A 26,653-nucleotide genomic window follows, 5' to 3' on the forward strand; every position below is an offset into this window, starting at 1 on the left:
TGATTCCTAGGACAACAAAGTACAATTTTATAAGCGAAGCATCTATATAATCAAGTTCTAAAAACGTAAGTATGTCCTTAAACATAGTCCTGTATTTAATCAGTTTTTTAACAAATTTACTTACAATTTTGATTCGACATTTATACATTTATATTCTGATTTTTCCCTCCTGACACTCTACAAGTGTTAATGTTCGTTTTGTCCTACGGTTTCAGAGCTTCGCCTTTATGGATGTTAAGTCATCATTATTTTAAAACGACCCAGCTTATATTGCTTAATTCACAAAATGAATTGTAAATTATTGCTAAAATCGAAATATATCTTCATATCTTAGAATAGTGTATTTTTTAAATGATAGGTTTAAAAACATACTATCTTTAAAATAAAAAAAAATATTTTTTATTACCACTGCTCTATATATCCGTAAGGCCGAGTTTTTATTTTGCCCCTTATGTATATTATCATCCTTTATTCCGTTAGTTATTATTGTTATTATGTTCGCTTGTTATTGCTGCGCAAGCTAAGTATACATTTCTGCTTGTTAATTATCAAATTTATTTTTCAGTTATTTTTTGTTTTTGAAATTTTTTAATTTATAAAACAAACGTCTTTCTTATGAATTTATCAATAAACATATTTTAAATACAATTCATTTATTAAGGTACAAAATTTATATAATTATTCTATAAATTTATACAATTTAGCTTCATAATGTAAGATTATTGACAAGGACAATTAGCCATAAAATTCCATAAAAAGCGTACCAATAGTAAGCTATCAAAGCAAATATTAAATTAACAAGGATGACAACATCCATAAAAGCGAAGCACTAAAACGGTAGGACAAACGGACATTAACAATTGTATAGTATCTGAACTGAAAAATCGGAACATAAATGTATAAATCTCGAATCAAAATTGTAGGTAAATTTGTTGAAAAACTGCTTAAAAACAGGATAATGTTTATGGACATACTTACATTTTTGGACTTGATTATAGAGTTGCTTCGCTTATAATATTGTTCTTTGTTGTCCCAGGAATCAATATACCAAAAATCAGATCAAACGGATAATTAAAACACTTTAAAATTTGTTGTTAAAAAGGAAGAAAAATCAACATGTTTAAAATGGACGTACGGACATTTTGGTAATGATTATAGAGTTGCTACGCTTTCTAAATCGTACCCAACTACTACAGGAATCATCATGCAAAGTTTGAAATCGATAGGACAATTCTAACATGCATAAATTAACGAATAAAAGCTATCTATCTCGGACGAACGGACGGACGGACGTACGGACGGACGGACGGACGGACGGACCGACCCTAATTATAGAAAAGCTTCGCTTTTAACAAGAATGACACTATCCATAATTAACAAAGCACAAAAAAAATGAAATATTATTGAAGAAACGGACAAATTAAGCAAAAGTTCAGTGAAAATTATAAAAAGGATATCAAAATTGAAATTAAATGAATGATAGAAATTCACCAAAAGTTCATAAAAAAATACTTTTATGTCTTTTGTAAGATGACTGTCGGACCAAGTAAGTTGTAAAATGGATGCTCTTTAGAAATCCACACAAAAAAAACAGCAATACACCCCAAATCCGTATTTCCCCAAAGTGATACCGACTATAGGACGGACAACATGTAACAAAGAAAAGCTTCGCTACTGTAAACAAAGAATTACTATTTTTATATTTAGAAGATTTAGGAAGCTCAAAGCTTGTAATGTAAATAGACAGACGAATGAAATATAATTTTAGAGTAGTAGCGCCACAAAAAAAAATACAATTTAGTAATATTGAGGTTTACTTTTTTTAAGGTAGAAAAATTGAAAACTATTAAAATATAATTTATAGTATTTTAAACAGTATTAAGCATGTATATTATTACAATAATTCATTATAATTGGATACAAAATATTATAAAAATAAAGATATATTTACAAACATATATTACAGCAAAAAATATTATTTTTTCAATTTTTGCCACCTATAAAGTTATGGAAATTCTTTATAGTGCCTATAGGAAAGGGGATAAAATTTAAAACTTTTGGAGTATTGGATTATTCTAATATAACGTCATTCGGGATAATTTAACCAAAAGTTTTTTAATTTATCCCTTTTTTATAGGCACTATAAAGAGCTTCTATGACTTTATAGGTGACATTAAATAAGAGCCATTAAAAAAATAATATTTGTACATTTAGCATCACTAGTTTAGCGGTCATATCAAATGACCTGAGTGTTACTGTTCAAGACTGATATCCATCATGACCAATTTGCAGAATGATATTCTGACAAACAATTCTAAAGGAAAATTTCCCCACAACAACCTTCCCCTTTTCCTACCCTTTTTACCCACCCCTCTTCAATTATATGAAAAAACAAGATATACCCCCAGCTAACTTCCAAAGGTTTCGTGATTTTTTTTGTAGAATTGATTGTTACAATAACTGGGCCTGCTAATATGACTACTTTAAATCAATACTTATGACCAATGACCGCTTATGATAAGTGGTCATGAAAATGAATACTTTTGCTAAGTGGTCATATAAATGACCGGTTTTGTTAAGAGGTCAGGCCAAATGATAGATTTCTCTTAGTGGCCAAGTTAAATGACCGCTTTAGCTCAGTGTTCATTGCAAATGACAATTTTTGCTCAGTCGTCATGACCGATGAAAGCTTATGCTTAGTTATCACGACCGATGACTGACTTTGCTGAGCTGTCTTGACCGATGACCCTAATGTTCATGACCATGGGAACTAAATGTATCATGGTCATGTCCCTCTTCTCCGTGTTCATGGGCAGAATCTGAAAATAATAAAGAAGTTGACAAAATGAAGTAAAATAAAAGAGATAAACTGCTTTATAGCACAACCTTTAATTTAACTTAAGGCCTAAAGCGTCAAGGCATTCCTCCATGCTTCTACTAAAATTTTGAAATCGTCTAATATAGACTTGGATTAACTTTGAGATACACTACAAGATCTTATTTTTACTATATCTAAACCAACCCTTGCCTAATGATTTACATGGTTATATGGCTGAGTCAAACGTCCTTCACAAAACTAACCTTTAATTATTTAGCATTTGTCGGAAAGTCATAACTCTGTATGGTAAAGGGTTTCGCTGTTTTGGGCCAAGGCCTTCCCCCTTATTCAAACCATATATGTCGCGCAGCAGTAAGAGCATTTTTTAACGTTTTTATTTATGACTTTAGGCTTAGCTAGATTCTTAATTAAAATAAGTTAGATTTGTTACTTACGAAGGAATAATGAAGGAATGAATAGTCCAAATCCAAGAGCAATAGAAAGAACATGTTGGAATCCTGTGCCACCTACAAATATTAATGTTCTTGTTAAAAGAAAGAAGATGTTGGAATCCTGTGCCACCTACAAATAACATTATTCTTGTTAAAAGAAAGAAGATGTTGGAATCCTGTGCCACCTACAAATAACATTATTCTTGTTAAAAGAAAGAAGATGTTGGAATCCTGTGCCACCTACAAATATTAATGTTCTTGTTAAAAGAAAGAACATGTTGGAATCCTGTGCCACCTACAAATAACATTATTTTTGTTAAAAGAAAGAACATGTTGGAATCCTGTGCCACCTACAAATAACATTGTTCTTGTTAAAAGAAAGAACATGTTGGAATCTTGTGCCACCTGCAAATATTAATGTTCTTGTTAAAAGAAAGAACATGTTGGAATCCTGTGCCACCTACAAATAACATTATTCTTGTTAAAAGAAAGAACATGTTGGAATCCTGTGCCACCTACAAATAACATTATTTTTGTTAAAAGAAAGAACATGTTGGAATCCTGTGCCACCTACAAATAACATTATTCTTGTTAAAAGAAAGAACATGTTGGAATCCTGTGCCACCTACAAATAACATTATTCTTGTCAAAAATGAAGCTCATCTAAATATGTAGAGTCGGTCCATACATATAACGTCCGTAGCGGATTTCTCTGTCATCAGGATTCCTATTTTGTAAATTTTAGAAATATTATTATTACTATGACGATCAGTCATTTTGTTAATTATTAATTAAATCTTAAAGAATATCCCTTTCAATATTCAAGTAATTTTGGAATACATAGCCTGACCTAAAAAAAATAATGAAACAAACGAAAAACTAACCCTTCCTCATTTTCAACACTTAACAAGATACTTTTTTGGGCAACTGTCTATATTTTATTCTTACTTAATCTTATAAATGCTGCACTACTTGTGGATATCTATAATACAAAGTAGAACGATGTTTGTCTGTTTAACTGTCTGTCTGTCTGTTTGTTTGTAACGAAGGATCTCGCTAATCGCTGAACCGATCGGGCTTTCCTTTGCAGGGTAGTTTGTCATAGGTCCCGGGAAGGTTTATAAGTATTTCATTGGGCGGTGGGGCACCCCAACACCCCAAAATTGAAAAATACCCCACAAAAAAATTTATCTTTTTTTTTAAAATAAAAATTAAAATAGTTGGGTCGACTACCCGCCCCCCCCAAAAAAAAAAAAATTTCCTCCCCCCTCAAACTTTTTTTCCTTTTTCTTTTAAATCTAGGCTAGGGGCGAAGCCGCTAGTATATGATATAATATCAGACAAAGTGATTGTCAGTAAAACCATTGTCTTTGCTTTTTTTGCTGACAATTTACTGACTAGAGTTTTATTAGATTAGGAATGTAATAATAGCACAGCTACTCTATAATTCAAAATATTTGTCCGTCAGTCTGCCCGTCCGTCCCACTAGCTCTGTAAGAAACGGAATGGGGGACCATGATTTTCCCAGGTTCTATTTAATATAGAAAGCTGTAATTTTTGGTGAAGATTCCCCGTGGCAATAAGCATTTAGCAAATAACTTACTTGGTCTGTTTGTCGGTCAAACATTCTTCATAAATATATATTTATAAAAAATTTTATAATTTTTTCTGTTTGATAGTTTTAACTACATCTATAGAACATATATTTAAAAGAATTTCAATTTCCTACCGGGTAGTTTTAAAATCATACTTTTTAAAAGCGAAGCTTTTCTATAATTAGGGTCGGTCCGTCCGTTCGTCCTCCACAGAGAGTTAGCTCTTTTCGTTAATTTAAACAGGTTAGAATTGTCCTATCGATTCCAAACTTTGCATGATGATTCCTATAGTAGTTAGGTACAATTTAGAAAGCGTAGCAACACTATAAACAATACCAGAATGTCCGTACGTTCATTTTAAACAGTTTGATTTTTAACAACAAATTTTTGTGTGTTAAAATTATCCGATTCTTCTGATGTTTTGAAAACTGATTCCTATTACAACAAGGTACAATGTTAAAAGCGAAGCATCTCTATAAACAAGTACCAAAAATGTAAGTATGTCCTATTTATGCAGTTTTGCAACATATTTTCCTAAAATATTGTTTGTACTGATACATTAATATTCTGCTAATTCAGTTCTCACAATCTACAAGTGTTAATGTTCGTTTGTCCCTCCATTTCAGAGCTTCGCTTTTATGGATGTTGTCATCCTTGTTGGATATATGCAGCATAAAAGGCTGTCCTGTTTTCACAAAAACAGCATGATGACTATATTGGTGGTTCAAATTGATTGCTATTTATCATAATACAAAATTATGTACGTTAGATGGTATTCTTGTACAACTTATGCGCTTGCAATCTAATTTTTAAATGCACTTCATGCAACTATCCTTTTTTTAAAAATGTTACCTACTGCCTTCCCCTTGGGGAGAATTTCAAAGAAAACTACGTAGATTACTGTTCCAGTTGCTATCCCTAAAAAAATAAATATTTAAAGACTGTTTCGTCCAATACAAATTAACGAGTACTAGTAGTAAGTCCAACAACGTAGTTTCTTTTGGCACATTTAAGTTTTCTATTATAATTACTAATAAGTACCTTATTAACTACGAGATATTAAGACCTTTTTTTAGAAGCAAAGCTCCTCTAAAATTTGTCAGTACGAAATGAAACCATATTTTCAAACTATAGTGGAATGCCTTTAAACAACAACAATAGGTGCGTAATTTTAGTGGCAGAGATGTGAATACACCCCACAGCATAGCAAACATTTAACCACACATCCTAAATTGAAGCGGTATTTGACTTTTTTTCTTTTGCCACTGTTTCGATCCACCCATACATCATGATATTACCTTGTAAAATTTGGATAGGTAGATCATCAATTCCTGTATCATCATATACATCCTAGAATAGATAGATAGATAGATAGATAGATAGATAGATAGATAGATAGATAGATAGATAGATAGATAGATAGATAGATAGATAGATAGATAGATAGATAGATAGATAGATAGATAGATAGATAGATAGATAGATAGATAGATAGATAGATAGATAGATAGATAGATAGATAGATAGATAGATAGATAGATAGATAGATAGATAGATAGATAGATAGATAGATAGATAGACAGATAGATAGATAGATGTCTTTTCAAGAACCTTTCTCTGCTGAATTTCATGTTAAAATCAGTAAAAAAAATAATACATCCTATTCAGTTAAAGTGGCATTCATGTTTTAATAAATTTTAACCCGAGTTGGATCTTTAAATGTGTAGCCGTAGCAGTGGCCGTGGCCAGAGGTACAGCCACTAACTTAATAGCGATTTTTAAATCAAATTGGCTACGCATGGCCACGGCTATATGCGATCTTTAAATCACAATTACTTTTAGAATTTTCAGTAAAAATATGAAGAAAAAATTAAGATGCTGTGAGAATTGGTGCAAAAAATATGGCGTAACAAAAAAAATAGCCAATGAGAGGCCGTTATTGACCAATGGCGGCAATGGTAGTGGCCGCCATTGGTCAATAACGGCCTCTCATTGGCTAATTTTTTTTGTTACGTCATATTTTTTGCACCAATTCTCACAGCATCAAAAATTAATAATAATACGTAAAAACTTCAAACATTTAAAAATCCATGTTTGATTGGCAATAATGGCAGTGGCGACAGCCACGACTACGGTGACGATTACGGCCGCGACTACGGCAACGGCTACACATTTAAAGATCCAGCTCTGTTCTCTCTTTAGAATCGTTCTAAATAATTGAAATTTTTCATAATTGCTGTAAACAATATAGCAATATGACGCAAGTAAATTTAATTAGAAGTTTTTTGTTCTAAACTAAAATATTGAGATATAACTCTTTTTAAGATGAGCTGAATTTGAATTTCTGAATGTGTACACAGTTTCCTCGGTGTTTCCTCATCCTATCTCAATATTTACTACTAGCTAAAAAAATTCAATTTTCCAAAAAAATCAAAATTTGAATGTATAAACGATTTATACATTATACATTCAATTTTTTATTTTTTTTTAAATTTTGATTTTTTTTTTGAAGTTTGAAGCTTTTTTAGCTAGTAATAAGTATTGAGATAGGATGCGGAAACACCGAGGAAACTGTGTACACATTCGGAAATTTAAATTCAACTCATCCTTTTTAACAAATAATGGTTAGAGTATAGGGATACCCATTAGTCCGAGAATGTACGTAAGTTTAAATGTACAAGGGCAATAAAGACTAAAATACTCTTTCTAAAAATTGAATTGATATTTGTTTTTTAAATCTCTTTTTTTTTGTAAATGTAGTAATTGAAACGGCCTATATCCGCAAAGTGCCAAGTGGAGCACGGAACCCCCATTGTTTTTTTTTATAAATTGAAAACAAAGAGGTTTGTGGCTATGTACTATGTACTATCTCCACTAGGCAAGGGCACCTGCAGGGTTAATGCCTCTAAAAGGATTTAGCATGGGGAAAACCATCCCCCCTCCATTATATTCAGTTTAGGTGGGGTTCAGTGCTCGGCAGGCACAATGAGTGAAAGCACTATTATAACTTTAAAAAAATATTTGTTAAATATATTTTTATACATTATTAGATTAATAGCGGCTACGCCCCCTAGAGACCTCTAGGGGCACTTGCGGTAAATTTAATTTGACCCCAACATAGTCTTAGTGTCAAAATAAAAGTACAATCCTTCCCTATTTTTTTTGGGGGGGGGGAGAGGGAGGATGGTTAAACCTTTTGAAATGATTATAAACCTTCCTGGGACCTGGGAAGCTACCCAGTAAGGAAGAAACATATTGGTTCAACGGTTAGCGAGATCCTTCAGTACAAACAAATATACAGTTGCTTTATTATAAGGATTGACGACATTTGTTTCAAAAGAATCCAATTACAAAAGAAATAGATTACGTTTCTCGTGTTTACTAATTTGATACACAGGAACTAGTTATAAACTAATAATAACAAACTTATTAATTTTTAAAAGCGAAGCCTTTTAATAATTAGGGTCCGTACGTCCGTCTGGAACGGTTAGCTCTTTTCGTTAATTTCAACAGGTTAGAATTGTCCTATCGATTTCAAACTTTGTATTATTATTCCTATAACAGTTAGGCACAACTTTAAAACAGCAGCAATCGTTACAAGAAAGTCTGTTCGTCCTTTTAAAACATGCTGATTTTTACTTTTTTGACAACTAATTTTTGTATGTTAAAAGGTAAAATGTTATAAGCAAATATATAATTAAGTCCTAAAAATGTAAGTATGTTCTTAAACAGTAAAAATTTTACTTACAATTTTGTTTATACTTAAATTCTGATCATTCGGTGTTTTCACTCTAAAAGTGTTAATGTTCGTTTGTCCTACCGTTTCAGAGCTTCGCTTTTATGAATGTTGTCATTCTTGTTTAAAGGACCTTCTCTCAAAGTGTCTATTTGAGCAGAGAAACCTCCCATCCCTCTATTCTTAAAATAACTAAAAACAGGTAGATAAAGGTAGGTAATTTATCGATTGTTTGTTTATTGCTTTAGGTTAGTTTAGATTAAGTTATATTAGGTTCAGGGTTGCCCCACAGTGTTATGGGAATGCAAGTATAAACACCAGATGGGTTAGGAAAAGGCTTAGAAAAATAAGTTTATTTAATAATAGAGGGGTGGGGGGGATGGTCAGTTTTCAATCGGCAATTTGATGGAAAGTTTATTTTTTTGTATAGTTAAAAAATCATTTTAATAAGATTTTAATTATTTATTTTTTGGAAAAAAGCTAATGTAATAATATCAAAATACGTACTTTTTACATTTAGGGATGCTTCGACTGTTCGTCCGTCGTTAAAATAGGTTAACATATACATTACCCCCTCCCGACCTAAAAAAATTTTTGGCCCCCAAAAAATATGGTTGATTTATGCTAAAAAAAATGTCCAATGCAAAATATTTTTTCTGTAATGCAAAAATTGCGATGGTACAAGCACTGCAAAGTTTTTAAAATATGCAAAAAGACCTATTTTTAAAGCTTTTGTACCATCTCAATTTTAAAGATTTTTATAAAAAACTTTGCAGTGCTTGTACCATGGCAATTTTTGCATTACAGAAAAAATATTTTGCATGTGACATTTTCTTGCATAAATTAACCATATTTAGCTGGAAGCAAAATTTTAACAAAATTTTTCCAGGTCTTACGAAACTTAAACATTCAATACAATGTATAAAACTAAAAATAAGGTTTTAAGATGTCTTTAAAAGTATATGATAAAATAATAGGGGAGGTATGAAGGGTCTTTGTAGCTTTTAATAGGTCCTGGGAAGGTTTATAACTATTTTGGAGGCGGGTACCACCAACCTTCTAAAAGAAAGCGCCTCTAGAAAACACTATCCCTCAAAAAAAAAAAATTCTATCTTTTCTTTTTAAAACTTACACCACTTTCCCTCAACTTAAGTATCCCTAAAAGGACTCTAGGGACCTAGCCGTTATAGTTAAAATATATATAATAGGTCTAGATCCATAATCAGTAAATTGGACCAATAAGACCCCAGTTTAGGAACAATCCGGCCATTTTATTGGTAAGAACGTGTGCACGGGGCATTTATTGTCCAATTTCTTCAACAGCTAGATATTCCCCTTTTAGGATGGACGGAATATGGTGTCTGATCTACCATCTAGTGTCATAAATCTATTGTAATTACCGTCAAAATCAGACCAGCTGTAATTCCAACTGCAGGAGCAAAACTAAAATATAAAAAAGAAATAGTTATTTTTCAGTGTGGCTGAGAACCGGTTCTTATCCACCGGATAATAATCGGTTTCGAAGCCATATTGGAAATGGAAATAGTGTCACTCGTTTCATAATAATTTGATAGTAAACAGGCCAAAAATAGCTACCATACATGTTTTTAGTGATGATGATACTTTATATTTAAGATTGTTTCTTTTTAATCTATCTTAAAAACAACGATTTATTAAAAATATTTTTTCCCCGCCGCTAGATGGTGTTAGTTATGTTTTTAGCTAATTGCACAAAATGTCCGCAGGGCGGCATTTATTTTTTTTTATATTTTTGTCGATTTCCCTGGCAAGGTTGGTGGTACCCTCCCCCAAAATAGTTATAAACCTTCACGGGACCTATGAGAAGCTACCCTGTTAAAGAGAACCAGATAGGTTCAGCGATTAGAGAGATCCTTCGGTACAGACAAACAGACACACATCCTGTAACTTTATTATAAGGTCCGTCCGTCAGTCCGTAATGCTATGAAAGTGACAAACTATTTGATCCGTCAGTATGTCATTCATGCTACAAAGGACATGTAAAGGTTCTTGTATGCATAAATAATAAGAAGAAAATAACTTCAATAAATCTATTTGCTGTGTATCTTTACTAAATCCAAAAGTAAAGTTTACCAATTTTTAAAATTATATAAGCTATTGAAATATGTATTCTATACTCTCGGTACATGTTTTTGTACATTGTACATCTTATAAAAAAAGAAAATATTAATATTGTAAAAAATCTTTATATACAGGAATTTAAGGAATATTAAATTTTGGAATTGTTAGAATAAATAAAAAGACATAAACGAGGAAAAACACAACTTATGTGGATTAAAATTATTGGTTGAACAGTTTTAACTCAACTAACCCATCAGAGCTAATTATAACTTAGTTTTTAAACTTTGGGTACTAGTTGGATATATTGTCCAATGTCAACTCTCTGCTAAAGTGTTTTTAAAAATCTTTTAAATAATTACGAAACTTAGTTATTTGAACTAATTAATGCTTGTATGGTTAGACGGTCAGACAGGTTCTTGTTATATAGTAGCTGCAAATTTCAAAAAAAATTCTTTGGGGGGGGGGGGGGTTTCGTAAATTATTAATCCCAAACAACACATTTTGGCGAAGCAATATAAATTCTAAGCCTTTTATCGAAATGTTAGGTGATTGCTTAGCAAGAACACTGAACAGATCGACCTTCATATTTTAGAAATAAATTGAAGAATGGGGAGTGGAAGTAGTCCTTATTACTTACACTGCACTGTGGGGAGCTTAAATCTTGCAGGGCTACCCTGTCCTCCAACCTAAACCAGCCTAAGGTAAAGGCTAACAAACAAAAAATTACCTACTTTATTTTTAATTCTTAAAAATTATCAGTGGGGGTTTCTTTGCTCGACTGCACACTATTAGGGAAACTGTCATGTGTTCTTTTCTCGTGATAACAAATTTATTTTATTCCTGGTTGTCTAGCTCAGTATTGAAATAATATTATACAAATTTTCTATAAACTTCATTTTAATCAATGTCTAGAATATTTTATGTATTTTTTGCTCTAAAATTTTTTGGAATCGTAGCTACTCTAAAAATTGTGTCTGTTTTTCTATCTGACCTTCTGTCCGCAGTAATGTTAGGGGGTTGAATATTTTAGATTAAAATTAATTTTTTTTCCACTCTCCCCTTCCTTACTCTTAACTGCATAAAGTTTCAGCGGCATTCGCGCATTTACGTTTGTTTGGGTGTTAAAAATATAATTTACCTGAAGACCAGAATGCTAATGTGGTAATGCAGATGTGAAGCCTGTAAAAAGAAAATACATTAAACCAGTGGCGTGCACAGTGTCTCACCAGGGATGTGTGAAACCATTTGTAGGGGTATAGTCCCTTTCGTGAGAACGCCTCTTAAGGGGCGTTTTGTCGTATTTTTACAGTAGCTTTACACCTATTTCTAGCCCCTGCGGAGTCAATTGCCTAACCCTGCGGGGCATTCACCTAACCTAACTTAACCTAAAATTAATTCAAAAGCTACTATGAAAATACGTTGAAACGCCCCTTAAGAGTCGTTGCCACGAAAGGGACTATTATACCCAAAAAGGGGATGGCAGAAGAAGGTGCCACATCATGCCAGTGAACATGAAAAAGTGGGGAGTTGTTTTAGTTTGTACACTTTCTCCATTTTCATTAAGGGGTGAGTACTTAGTAAATTCCCTCCTTCCGCACGTCCTTGAACATAATTTTGTTTTTTTATATAAATAATTTTTTGATAAATGAGAAGCAATCTTTTACTGTTTTTGACAGGTAATAATTTGCAACCAAAAATGCTGGCCTATTATACAACAAAAATGAAATTGTTCATAAGCAGTTCATCCTATTGATAAATATACATACACCCTTATAATGCAACAAACATACTGATAAAATCTTCAATTTCAGTCGGAGGGCTTCTTATTGGCTACAATTGTCCTTAATTGATATTTCAAATTTTCCTTCCTTCTTTTTTTTAAGCTTAATGTCAAGAGAGAAAGGAACAGAAGAAGTCCTTAATTATCCGCGGCATTAAAAGAACAACACCCTCATTCAGTCTCCATAAGGGAACATGGAGCCTTAAATTTTAGATTCAATAATCTTTGATAAAATCTACCTTGTTTGCTATGAGCTCAATACCAACAGAGAAAGAAATAACAAATTTGTGCAGAGATGTCGCAGCCGCGTTCATCAAAACTCCTAAAACATATATTCTGATTAAATGTCTTTTATTAATTTGTTTCCCTGCACTGCATTAAAAGTTTTTTTTTGTTTCTTTTTTATTGGTCGTCGCAATTAATAAGTGAATGGAGTTTAACCGGTAGGGAAAGATTATTGAACTGTAAAATAAACTGAGCTGGGTTCTTAAAAAATCACTCAGTGTCCTAACGTTACAACCAACGAATTTAAGTTAAGAAAGTTGTAATTTGTATGTTCCAATTAAGGGTTTACAACGTCTATTGTCTTATCCCTTAAGATACCTGGGAATGTACTGTATAATATCATATACGAGGTAAAAGTTGAATAGAATAAAGATTAGAAACACAGACAGACAGACGGACAGACACGATTACTTAAACAGTAGATTTGTTTCTATTAAATTTTTGTATTTATTTCATAAAATTAGCTTATTTTTCTTCAAGATTTTCAAATTTTGAAACAATTGTTCCAAAGAAAACTTTAGGTATTTAACACGGAGCAAATTATTGACAGGAGAAAATGAGCTGTTTATTACACTAGCCCCCAAAGTTTTAAAATAACATTTTCTTTTCTGTTGATTTTACAAATTTAGGAACTCTTATTGAAGTTTGATTGGTTGGTTCATTAAGTCGAGTGTTTAAAGGCTTCAACCACTAATTGTAATCTACAGAATGGATAATTTTGTGTATCATCATTGGGGAAGTAAATCAATTTATAGTCCCCTGTCTTATCCCTTTAGATCCCTGAATTAATTATCATCTCTTGGAATTTAAAGTATTTTAAGCGACTAGTGATTATTTTCCATTTTATCAATTGTTGTGTATTTTTTTTTTATTAAAAGCGAAGCTTTTCTATAATTAGGGTCGGCCCGTCCGTCCGTTCGTCACAGAGAGTTAGCTCTTTTCGTTAATTTAAACAGGTTAGAATTGTCCTATCGATTTCAAACTTTGCATGATGATTCCTATAGTAGTTAGGTACAATTAAGAAATCGTAGCAACTCTATAAACAATATCAGAATGTCCGTACGTCCATTTTAAACATGTCGATTTTTAACTTTTTTGGCAACAAATTTTTGTATGTTAAAATCATCCGATCCTTCTGATTTTTTGAAAACTGATTCCTATTACAACAAGGTACAATGTTATAAGCGAAGCATATCTATTTATGCAGTTTTGCAACAAATTTTCTTAAAATATTGTTTGTACTGATGCATTAATATTCTGCTAATTTAGTTCTGACAATCTACAAGTGTTAATGTTCGTTTGTCCTTCCATTTCAGAGCTTCGCTTTTATGGATGTTGTCATCCTTGTTTTTAATATCTTTTCATTTTGAAGAAGGTTTATAAAACTAAACTATTAAAATATTTCTACAAATATTTGTACTTTGCTTTAATCTAATCTAGAGATTGAACTCAATAAAGAAAAACAAAATCCATCAAAACGAAGTTAAACTTGAACAAATCAGACAAAGAGAAAAGTAGCTTACGCAGTAATCTGTAAAATTGTGAGTAAGCTTTCAATCAAATACGCTTATTAACTATAACAGTTCTTAATGTTGACCAAACGACTAGTATGATTAAACGCATATTTAAAAACAGTTTGACCTAATAAGTGCATTTGACGGTCCTACCCCAAACGTAAGAGTCCCAAACGTCAGAGTGGACAAACGCAAGAGTCCCAAACGCAAGAGTCCCAAACGTCAGAGTGGACAAACGTCAGAGTGGGACAAACGTCGGAGTGGACAAACGTCAGAGTGGACATTGCTTAAGTAAAACATCAGAGTCTATGCTATTTTAATTATATGACAAAAAATGAAAGTTTTTTATACCACTGTCTACAAAATAATGGTTATGGCCGCAGCGCTCGGCCCCCTAGCCTGCCTAGCCGCAGCGCTCGGCCCCCTAGCCTGCCTAGCCGCAGCGCTCGGCCCCCTGGCCTATAACCTAACCTAACCTAACTAAGAAAAATAAGGGGACCGAATAAAGGGGAAGAAGGGTGGATAAAAAAATTCAAAATTTAAAAAAAAATTGAAAATTGAAAAAAATTTCAAAATTGAAAAAAAAATCAAAATTGAAAAAAAAATCAAAAATTAAAGAAAAATTCAAATTGAAAAAAAAATTTTGGGACTCCTGCGTTTGTCCACTCTGACGTTTGTCCCAAAAATCCTGCGTTTGTCCACTCTGACGTTTGTCCCACTCTGACGTTTGTCCCACTCTGACGTTTGGGACTCTTGCGTTTGTCCACTCTGATGTTTTTCCACTCTGACGTTTGGGACTCTTACGTTTGTCGTGGAACCCATTTGACTAGAAGCTTACTCACAACTTTACGGATAATTGCTTAAGCTAATATTCACTTTCTGACATTCTAGTCACAAAATGCCCATTAGATTAGATATTTTTTATTGTTAAAAATTTTCAAATGCAAAATTTTAAATAATAACCACGCACCTATTTCTAATAGGAGTGGTGAAATATACACTCTTTCAAAACTTTATACTTGTTGTCACAGGAATTATCATACTTTAAATGAAATGGTAGACGCCCAAGTGGTCGGGGAGTTAAAACACCCACCTCAAACTTTGAAATTTTCCTTTTACCACCCTTAATAAGCTTTGACGTCCTTTCGGTAGGGTGATTGTGATACTCTAATTGTAGAGTTTCATTGCTTTCAACAAACTTTGCTAAAGGTTGCATAACTAAAATCTTTCCTAAACTTTTAATATTTATGTAATTTAGCATTTTCTTTGGGATGTTTAACCCTCCATTGCATTCGACTATATCCTTATATAAAGGATGTCTGTATAGGTAGCAAAGGATCTCGATAACCGCTAAACCGATATGAACCTATTTCAGGTAAGAAGCTTCACTTTTAAAAGAGGTCCAAAGTCAAATTAAAGGGGATATTGTCAGTAAGTTTTTAGATGCGTAGCATGTCTATAAGTATCCCACGTCAGGCTACAATTGAATCAAGACAAAAGCAAGTGCCGAGCTCTGGAACCTATGTATGGTGAAATTAGACATAAAACCATGATGATTCCAGGTAAAACCAAAATATTTCAGCGGGGTCTTTTTGAGAAAATTATATTTGAAAATTTTGAAGTTCAATTTTCACCCCCTAGGAGTTGACGCATAATCATGACAAGAAAAGCTAAAATTATCTATTTAAAATTTTGAACTAGTTTGCTTTTATAAAGTTCTTCATAAAACCACTCCTGAAGGGAGTTAGTTAATTAATGGCCATTTTTATCAGTTGCTTTGCTAAGGTCACGGAAATTCAGTCTTAAATAAATCATATATAGAGAGGTTTTATGAAAGGCTTCATAAAAGCAAAGTTGTTCAAAATTTTTAAAAAATAATCTGGAATCATCATGGTTTTATGTCTAATTTCACTATAAATAGGTCCCAGAGCTCGGCACTTACTTTTGTCTTGATTCTATTGTAGCCTGGCGTGATCCGCTTCCCTCACTGACTCACATCTTTCCACAGAAAAGTTGTACAACGTCATTAGAGTGCCCTTGTAGAATATTAGAGTATACATGAGAAAAATAAATTTTAATCTTTTGTATTTTTCCCCCAAAATAGTTTATGGCTTCCGTGACCTACAAGAAGCTGCATTGTAAAGGTGAACCATATTGGCTCAGCGGTTAGCGAGATCTTTTGTACACTCCAACAATCAGACGCAGTTCTGTTACTTTTATATAAGGATTAGCGAATACGCTTCTAGAGTCCTCTAGGGGCATTTTCAATTTTAGTTTTAAAAATAAAAAGTAAAAAGAGAAATTGGGAGGGGTTTCAGTTTTTTTAAAAGGGGCGATTTCTCTAGTAAGGGTGTTGGTACCATCTTCCAAAATAGTTATACTTTCCTAGGACCTATAAGAAGATGCACTGTAAAGGTGAACCATATCGGTTCAACGGTTATGAGATCCTTCAGTACACAAAACAGACAGACACAGACATAGGCGTCCAAGGGGGGGGGTAATGGGCCATTTGGCACCCCAAACGATTTTGGGGGTGCCATAGGCACCCCCAAAATTTTGTGAACAATACCCCCCCCCAAAAAAAAATTACCCCTACCTTGGGGGTGCCGTAGGCACCCCCAACGATTTTGGGGGGGGGTATTTACCCCCCCCAAACCATTTTGGGGGGAGTAATTACCCCCCCCAAAATAAATGTTCTTTAAAAAAAATTTTTTGGGGGGGGTATTTACCCCCCCCCAAATTGAATGTTCTTAAAAAAATTTTTACCCCCCCCCAAACACCCCCCCCCAAACACGAATTACCCCCCCCCCTAAAATTTTTTACCCCCCCCCAAAAAAAAAGCTTGGACGCCCCTGGACACAGATACTGTTACTTTAATAGGGTTTATATTACATTCATTCTATTGTAATACTAGCGGCTACGCCCCTAGAGGCCTCTAGGGGCACTTAAGAAGGAGAGAGTCGAATTTAATAACTCGATTTCTTATTTTTAATTTTAGTTCATAAAATTAAGAATTTTTTTTTTTGAGGGGGGGGATTTTTCATTTTTTGGGGGGGTTGGGGGTGTCCCACCCCCCCAAAAAATAGTTATAAACCTTCCCGGGACCTATGAGAAGCTACCCTGTTAAGGAGAACCTGATCGGTTCAGCGGTTAGCGAGATCCTTCGGTACAGACACACAGATACACAGACACACAGACATCCTGTTACTTTAGTATAAGGATAAACACCAACGCATATATGACCGTTTAAATTCCCCTTTTCTTATCTAAAGGATTTTTTTTTAGTATATCATACAAATACAATTTATCTATTTAAAATTTTCAACAAGTAATAATAAAAAAATAAAATGATTTTTCCATTCCATTGTAAGTTTCATATAAGTAAATTGGATGGAAATTTTAAAATGTGTTTTCATTTTATTAGCGAAGCTATTCTATAATTTGAAATGACCATCATTCTGTCCGTCTATCAGCTTTCTGCGAATAGTTAAATAAATATTAAAATAATATTTCCAGTTTTGTTGGCCCCGAGTGGACAAAGGATATTATTAGATTCAAAAGCCATAGAGGAATATCTAATTATCGCATCGTATTACAGACAGCTTTTAGCAGATAATATAATGGAAAATCATTAGATTGAAACTAGTTTTGTTAGGTCCAGGCTTACAAATCTGGTAATAATTTTATGATTTAGATTTTAATATTCATGGACAATTGTCTTTAATACGATGCTATTCATGATTTTCCAATATGACTTAGAACCGGTTCTAATCAAGCGGATATTGATCGGTTTCGAATGATTACGAGAAAAAAAAAATATTCCAGAACATATTTTTTACCTGCATTTTCGTCTTCTAAACTCAGAGCAAGACCTGAAAGAAATTTTTTTTTTTTATCATTATAACCTTTAAAAGATGTAATAATAATTATTTCTCACATCGTATATAAACAGCTTTCTGCGGATATAAAAATGTACAATTATAAGATTAAAACCAGTATTTTTAGCCCCGAGATGCCTAAAGATGGTTTTAATCTTATGATTGTACATTTTTATATTCGTACGATGCTAGACATATGGTTGAAACGGATTTTAATCAGGTTGGTAGCAACACGGGAAAGTGTATTTTTTAAAAATTTGCAAGTTTTGTGAGGTTGAATAATACTTATAGCGGTTTTTTTTCACTAATTTTTTTGTTGGGGAGGGGTCAAATCAGCTCTGTAACCCCTTTTCTTTTTTTGGACAAGGAACAAAAGGTATTATTTTTATTTTATTTACATGGACAATTGTCTATCATACGATATGATACATGTATGGCTCAGGACCGGCTTTAATCCAGTGGAAATTTGGCGGATTCAGGGTTGTACTGTATTGAGGCATACCTTCAATTGTACTGTGGAAGGACAGAGCTGAAACAATGAAGAATGTTCTTAAAGCAGATTTAAACTGAAATTAATTCAAGAATAAATTTATTGAAGGAAAAAAAACACGAAACACTAAACCACAAAACTTTTCATCAAGTATTTTTATATTTTATCTTATATCTACTTTTTCTATTATTTTTCACCATGTGTTTTTCTTTACTAAAATATAGTTTTAATTAAAATTTGTTAAAATCATAAGACGACTGTTTCTCAAAAATGAAATTGATCCAAAAATACAGTACATTCAAAATGAAACGAAATATTTTTTTATTAACGTTCTTCTTTAAATTAAAGTAAATCAGTCTGAATTTAGGTTTAAATATTGTGTTGACTAATGAACATGTACTAAATAAATGACTTTGTCTGTCTGTCTGTCAACTATGTTTTAACTTTGTTAAACTGTTTCATATTTTTTAGCTTGCGCTACTTATGGATGTGTTGTCACCCTTGTTATTTTTATAATCATTTTATAATCATTTGATCTGATTTTATGATATATTGAAAATTTATGTAGGAATTTTACATTTTGTATAAAAAATATTGAGCAAAACATTGGGGGCGTGACAGTTAAATAGGTCGTTAATTCTACAAAGTAATATCTGTTTCGTGATTTCTTTCGAATGAATTTCATTGATGGTATTAGCTAAAAAATATACCAGTCAGAACTCTTAAAATCAAATTACTAAATGCAAAAATATAAATTATTTAGTATTAATCAAATTTTCATTTGTAAAGGTTGTTAAAAGCGAAGCTTTTCTATAATTAGGGTCGGTCCGTCCGTCCGTCCGACATTTTCGTTAATTTAAACAGGTTAGAATTGTCCTATCGATAACAAACTTGTCATGATGATTTCTTTAGTAGTTAGGTACAAGTTAGAAAGCGTAGCAACTCTATAATCTATACCAGAATGTCCTTATGTCCATTTTAAACATGTGGATTTTTAACTTTTTTGACTACAAATTTTTGTATGTTAAAATTATCCGATCTTTCTGATTTTTTGAAAACTGATTCCTATTTCAACAAGGTACAATGTCATAAACGAAGCACCTCTATAAACAAGTCCAAAAAATGTAAGTATGTCCTTAAACAGTATCATCTATTTATGCAGTTTTGCAACAAATTTACTTACAATATTGTTTGTACTGATGCATTAATAATCTGCTAATTCAGTTCTGATAATCTACAACTGTTAATGTTCGTTCGGTCTTCCATTTCAGAGCTTCGCTTTTATGGATGTTGTCATCCTTTTTATACCTATATTGTATTATTTTACTGTTATTATTTTTCTAAAGTTCAAAATAGATCTAATAAAATAGGAAATGATATTTACATTTTTACGAATGAATAAGATATACAAATAAGATCTTTAATCCTAATTTTCGCCTTATTAGAAAACATAAAAATCTGGTGTAACATCCAAGTAATAATATTCCAATTTCTAGAACTGACATGTTAAGCTTTACAAAGTATCTCAAAAAATCCGTCATATGACGTCATAAAAATAAGGGATGAGAGGAGAAGTGGGAAAGAAAACCCCAAAAAAAGAGTTGGATAATTCATCATTTTTATGACGTTACATGGCTGATTTTTTGGAGACACTTTGTAAAGCTACTGACCTGTTTGTTAGATTTTTCCAGTTTAATTTGTTGAATACTATCCTCTTCCTCACACTCTTGATCAGGTGAACAAACATGCTTCCGCCTTTTCTCTAAATTTATAATAGTTTCGTATTATTCCGCGGATATTAAAATGAAAAGTTAATATTAAAGTCAGAATTACTCAGTCCTGAGCGGGGCCGAAGGCCCAGGCTACCAAAACTAGTTCTAATTTCATCATTTTTGCTTTAATACTCCTGGAAAATTTCCTGTAATACGACGCCATACATGATTTTTCAGTATGGCTGAGAGAACCAGTTCTAATCTAGGGTTTTACAGCCTTACTGGATATAAATATTAATATCATTGAGTTTTATCATTTTAAGAATTTCCGTGCTTTCCCACAAAGTGCCTTTAGAGTACTGAGCCTTCCCCTTTTTAAAAAAATATATTGAAAATAAGGGGGGTAGGTATTTTCACTCCCATTTATATCTAAAACAAGTGTAAGGGTGAGGGGTAATATGACTCACCCATAGAAAAATCTTGTTCTAAATCAGAAGCAGGATTCATCTGAAACATTTGAATTTAAATAATAAAATATTAGCAATAGTGTCCAAACTTTTCAACCAATATTTTTATATCTACAAAAAATTACTTTATTTATCATCATTGGGGATGTACATCAATTTAGTAAAAGTCTACATTCAATTTAAAAAATTTGTCTAAACACAACATTTACTAAAATATTTCATAAAAAATTTTGAACCTAATTGTTCAAAAAGCTTGCCAATTAAGTAACACCAATAGAAATATAAGAATAGAAGCATATTCTGCACCCTTTTTTCGTCAAATCTAAGAAGGAACATTTCTAGCAGACAAAAGTATTGTTTACTTTCGACTCAAGCTGATGTGGATTCTTAAAAAATGATAGACTCGTTACTCGATAGTGAGGCAAAATTATTTTTGTGAAAAATCATCCAAAAGCACATTAAAAATCTACAAACATTAAACAAAATCATATGTTAATAACCCTTTTAAGAAATTATTTATTATTAGTAAATTTACTTATGCGATTTTTGAGGATTTTTCACAAAAATAATTTTGCCTCACCAGCGAGTAGCCAGCCTAACTTTTTAAAAGAATCCACCTCTTTCTCACTCTGACGAAATTTTTGAGCAAGTAAGTTTGATTCAGTAAAGCTTTGTACTAAGAAATGATATTGTTTACAGCTGACTTTTATCTATGTATGAAAGAAATGAAAAAAAAACATACGTTCGTAATGAAATGTGTACATAATTTCAACCAATGAAATTTGATGTAGGCTCCGATGCGATCATCCTATTGGCTCAATCAGAAATTCCCTCTCTTTCTTAGTACCTTTATTGTAACACCCAACCGACAACCAACTCTTTTATTGCACGGCCTTTATCTGTCCTAGACGTGCATGGTAATGAGTTGCGCCTGTTCCGAGCTAAGGCATTGACCCAGATCTAACTACCAATAGCAGTATTAGTTACTGTTTTCAACGTCTTTAGTTACGAGGCATTTTGAGCCGAGATTCGAACTCATCACCTAACCGACGTGCGGATGCGTCACTGTCGCAGGTTGCATGAAGCTTACCCGATAGTTGTTAGCCACTGCTTGAACCTTTCTTGGTCTAATAACATACTGCAGAAATTCCTCTATTCAAAATTTCAACATTTATGCTTTAAATATCTAAACTAGCTAAACTACTCTGTAATTCACTTTGTAACAATATAATCATTAAAATATTTTCAAAGATTTCGTAATATAAATATTGCAAATCCATGTTTTTTTTATGCTTCGCTATTTATCTATGGTGTCATCGTTGTTGTTTGTTCTTTATTCAAATGACAAGGATGACAACATCCATAAATATTGAAGCACAAAAAATCAAAAATGGATAAACGGACAAAGTGAATAAATATAATTAAATAATACAAATAATTAAAATAATACAAAACATTCAATCGACTCACATCCCTTTGGTTACACCCCAAAACTAGTTTTACCAAAAGTTAACGCCAGAAAATTATATAATGTTTTAGCAATTACCACGCAAATGTGTTTAAATCAACACCCCCCTTCCATCTATTATATTTTTGTTTGCAACATAACAACAAAAAAAATATTTTCTTAATAAGGAAACATTTTCCTAAAATAAAGACAGGAAAAATGCACTGAATTGAAGGATGGTGGGGACATTGGACCGTAAATTACACATGTACACAAAGTTTCATTACCACATTATCTAATTTGTTTTGGTACCTACATCAATTAAATTTTGATTGGTTGATTCTAAACTGTTAGCATCTAAACTTTTTAACCAATGATTTAAATCTACAGAAGGGATAATCTGGTTTGTCAATTGTCAATTGGGAATGTTAATCAATTTAACGCCTATTGTCTTATTCCTTAGGATCGCTTACTTAATGGAAAAGAATTGACAATATTTTTCCTCCACGTGTTTCTATATCAATAGAAGCTTTTTTATAATTATGATCTGTCCTTACGTCATTCGCTCAAATTATCAGTTATTTTATGCAGACTATTTTCCAAAGCGAAGCTTTTCTCTAAATTTATTACCGGTCCTTCCGTCTTTGTATTCTAAATGGAGAACTCTTTTCGTTATGTTAGTCATGTCATGCTGGTTCTAACATTTTCAAACTTTGCATTCATTAAATAGTTAGATACAATTTAAACAGCGTAGCAACACTCTAAACATTACCTAAAAGTTCATATGTTCAAACATTTGGTGTAATAATCTCATTAACGTGTATTTTATGTAATTTTCAAAATAATGTTAAATATTAAATGCGCTGTTACTCATTATTTGTAAATAATTATTTGTCTGACCTTCGCTCTTTTTATTGTTGTCATCCTTGTTCTTAATAGAAGTTTTTAAGAATTTCAATATAAAAAGCTAATGAAGGTAAACTCGCATGAATAAATATCAACAAATAAATTGAAATTAATATTGACGTAAAAGTTTTATACAGTAGAATTTAGATTCATTACATTGAAGCAAAAAAACGTTTGGGTAATTTTTCCTTCAAAGTGTCTAGAGGGCATAACACCCTCCCTCATAAACTCCACCAATTAAAAATAAGGGGGCTCTACCCAGGGAGGAAGGGAGGGGACAATGGATCTAAAATTCATATTTCTGACAGTCTTGGACTTTGGGTACCAGAAAACATGCAGCTTTTATTATTTTGGCAAATTTCAAAGACTTTGGGTACCAGCGCAAAGAATGCCGCTAAAACAATTATTCCCAAATACAAATACCAGCAGACAATTTGAAAAAAATTCAAAAGAAGTTTATTTTGGTTTTTAAATAGTTTTCTTCTAAGAATGGGTGGGATAAACCAGAAATTCTACTGTGATACTTCTGTAACTATCCATTCTAATAAAGATTGCTCCATCTAAATTTTTGGAATTTTCCAGATATATCTGGTTTTGAAGATATTGAGTTAAAACTCTAAAATTGAATTAATTGCCCATTGTCCCCTCCCTTCCTCCCTGGGCTCTGCCTCCCTGATTTAAATCTTTCTTTGCACTGTTCTTTGTTTCAACCAGACAACTTAAGGGATAAGACAATGGCCGGTAAATTGATGTATATTCCCAATGATGATAAACAAAATTCTGCAGATTAAAAATATTGGACAATAAACTAATCAATAGTTAGTAAAATTATCCAAAGTGATTAAGCCAACTTTATTACTAAACTTTAGTACCAGCATAATTTAGCATTCCATTGTCCCCTCATCCCCTGTTTCATTTAAAAGTTTCATACATATAGAACAATTGTATCATAATGTTGAAATTCCTAGAAAGAAAATAAAGAGAAATCCTCCGCACATGATCATCTCAGCAACTGGTAATTCCCTAGGAAAATTTAGCCATGTGACGTCATAAAAATGAGGGAGATAAGAGGTGAAGTGGGAAAGGAAACTTCTAAAAAAGAGATGGATAAACACTCATTTTTATGACGTCACATGGTTGATTTTTGAGACACTTTGTAAAATTACAAATTAATAAATAGAGATGACTAAAATGATTAAAGCTCGGCAGCCAAAAGCGTATGGCATATATGCAGCCGTCACCGTCAGCCAAATAAGCCATAAAAAACCTCATTTATACACGCAGCTATCCTAATCCTAACTTTGTCTACGCCCCTCCCATGTGCAGCTGCTCAGCATTCTAGAAGCTTTATTCGCAACCGCACTCATCCCCACAGACGTAACGAAACAAATTGCGTGGTTTCGAGAACTTTAGGCTGCATTATCTAAAATAGGGGGAACAAGTAGGTTCAGTAGTTATTGAGATCGTAAACTTAAGACAAAAGAAAATCTCACTACTTTGTTTAATAGAAAAGATTGAGGTTAAATATTTACAAGAAATCATGGAGTGTAGATGCGAAAACCATTTTTTTTTAAAGTGAAGCTTTTCTATAATTAGGGTCGGTCTGTCCGTCCGTCAGTCCGTCCGTAACGGATAGTTTTTTTCGTTAATTTAGGCATGTTAGAATTGTCCTATCGATTTCAAACTTTGCATGATGGTAGTAGTTAGGTACGCTTTAGAAAGCGTAGCAACTCTATAATCGTTCCCAGAATGTCCCTACGTCCATTTTAAACATGTTGATTTTTTTACTTTTTTATTAACAATTTTTTATGTGATAAAATCCTCCGATTGATCTGATTTTTGGATTACTGATTCCAATTACAATAAGGTACAATATTTTGAGCGAAGCATCTCTATAATCAAGTATTAAAAATGTCAGTATATCCTTAAACAGAATTCTGTATTTAAGAAGTTTTGCAACAAATTTACGTACAATATTGTCAAGCCTTATATTTTCATATTTTTGTATATTCAGTTCTGACACTCAACAAAGTTAATGTTCGTCTGTCATATCGTTTCAGAGCTTCGCTTTTATGGATGTTGTCATCCTTTGTTTACCTACTAACAAATGAGTATCTTCCCTACTTAAAATACACTTACGTTTTGCCGCTAAATGTCGGAGCAAGCCCCTCCCTGACCTCCGGCAGCCAATGGCAGAAACAGTTGGCCAGCAGGACTCCGCCTCCAAGATTCAACAGAAAGGACAAGATAACATTCTGAAATAAAATAGTTAATTATCGCATAGTATTATAGATAGCTTTCCGCGAATATTGAAATGAAAAAAAAAGTCCTTTGTTTTAGGAAATCCTATAAATTTTGGTCCCCAAATGTGAGTTTTTAACCCCCCAATATGAATTACCCCTAACCCAAAATAAAAGGCTTGGACATCACTAAATGAGGATGATGTTATTTTATACTTATTGGCTGTATTCTTTTAGTCATCTTTATGCATTACGGCCATCCTTCAAAGCCATTCTTTTTTATGAAACTATTTGAGGATTCTTTAAAAAAAATTAGGGTTGCTGCATCGCTGCCTTAGCAGAATTGTTTTTGTTAATCTTATGTTAATAACCCTTCTATGATTTTATTTAATTTTTGTAGATTTTTTGTGTGATTTCTCAAAAGCAATTTTGCTGAGGCAGCGACTATATTTTTTAAAAATCCACCTCTGGTTTGTTTACACTCGCAATATCTATTAAAGTCTGATAGTTGACATAATTGCCTGAAACAAGCATATCAACTATAGGGTTTTCACAAAGCTCTACAAAGTATTAGCCGTGTGACGTCAATAAATCCACCTTTTTTAAGTGGTTTCCTTTCCCACTTCTCCTCACATCCCTAATTTTTATGACGTCACACGGCACATATTTTAGAACACTTTGAAAAGCTTCGTTTTTACAGTTTTAAGTTTGTTATACCTGAAGTCTGTTCTTTTGTTTCCTTGTGATTTCATCATCACCCGTCTCAACTATTGTTATACCTGTAGTCTGTTCTTTTGTTTCCTTGTGATTTCATCATCACCCGTCTCAACTATTGTTATACCTGGAGTCTGTTCTTTTGTTTCCTTGTGATTTCATCATCACCCGTCTCAACTATTGTTATACCTGGAGTCTGTTCTTTTGTTTCCTTGTGATTTCATCATCACCCGTCTCAACTATTGTTATACCTGGAGTCTGTTCTTTTGTTTCCTTGTGATTTCATCATCCCCCGTCTCAACTATTGTTATACCTGGAGTCTGTTCTTTTGTTTCCTTGTGATTTCATCATCACCCGTCTCAACTATTGTTATACCTGGAGTCTGTTCTTTTGTTTCCTTGTGATTTCATCATCCCCCGTCTCAACTATTGTAAAATCTATCCTAAAGTAAATTGATAAATAGATATGTATGTAGCTGTGTTACTGTTCAGTGCCCTAGAAAAATGGGGATAGATATCA

At 32.7% G+C, this 26,653-nt stretch overlaps 1 protein-coding gene across 1 annotated transcript; it reads right to left on the bottom strand.

Annotated features, from left to right (window-relative positions):
- Positions 1-1,117: 1,117 nt before the first annotated feature.
- LOC145306333 (zinc transporter ZIP1-like) lies at positions 1,118-26,351 on the bottom strand. Its single transcript, XM_080148421.1, has 15 exons — positions 26,262-26,351; positions 25,320-25,435; positions 24,145-24,203; positions 21,918-21,979; positions 20,828-20,867; positions 20,319-20,410; positions 18,661-18,724; positions 18,120-18,152; positions 12,721-12,803; positions 11,840-11,880; positions 10,002-10,044; positions 6,164-6,215; positions 5,718-5,783; positions 3,274-3,345; positions 1,118-2,819 (listed from the first exon to the last, which is right to left on the bottom strand). The coding sequence occupies exons 3-15, from the start codon at positions 24,182-24,184 to the stop codon at positions 2,749-2,751; spliced, it is 759 nt and encodes a 252-aa protein (XP_080004547.1). The 5' UTR covers positions 24,185-24,203; positions 25,320-25,435; positions 26,262-26,351; the 3' UTR covers positions 1,118-2,748.
- Between the last annotated feature and the right edge of the window lie 302 nt (positions 26,352-26,653).

Source organism: Acartia tonsa, chromosome 14 (genome assembly GCF_053477335.1).
Source record: "Acartia tonsa isolate MP-2025a chromosome 14, ASM5347733v1, whole genome shotgun sequence".
Classification (NCBI taxonomy): domain Eukaryota; kingdom Metazoa; phylum Arthropoda; class Copepoda; order Calanoida; family Acartiidae; genus Acartia; species Acartia tonsa.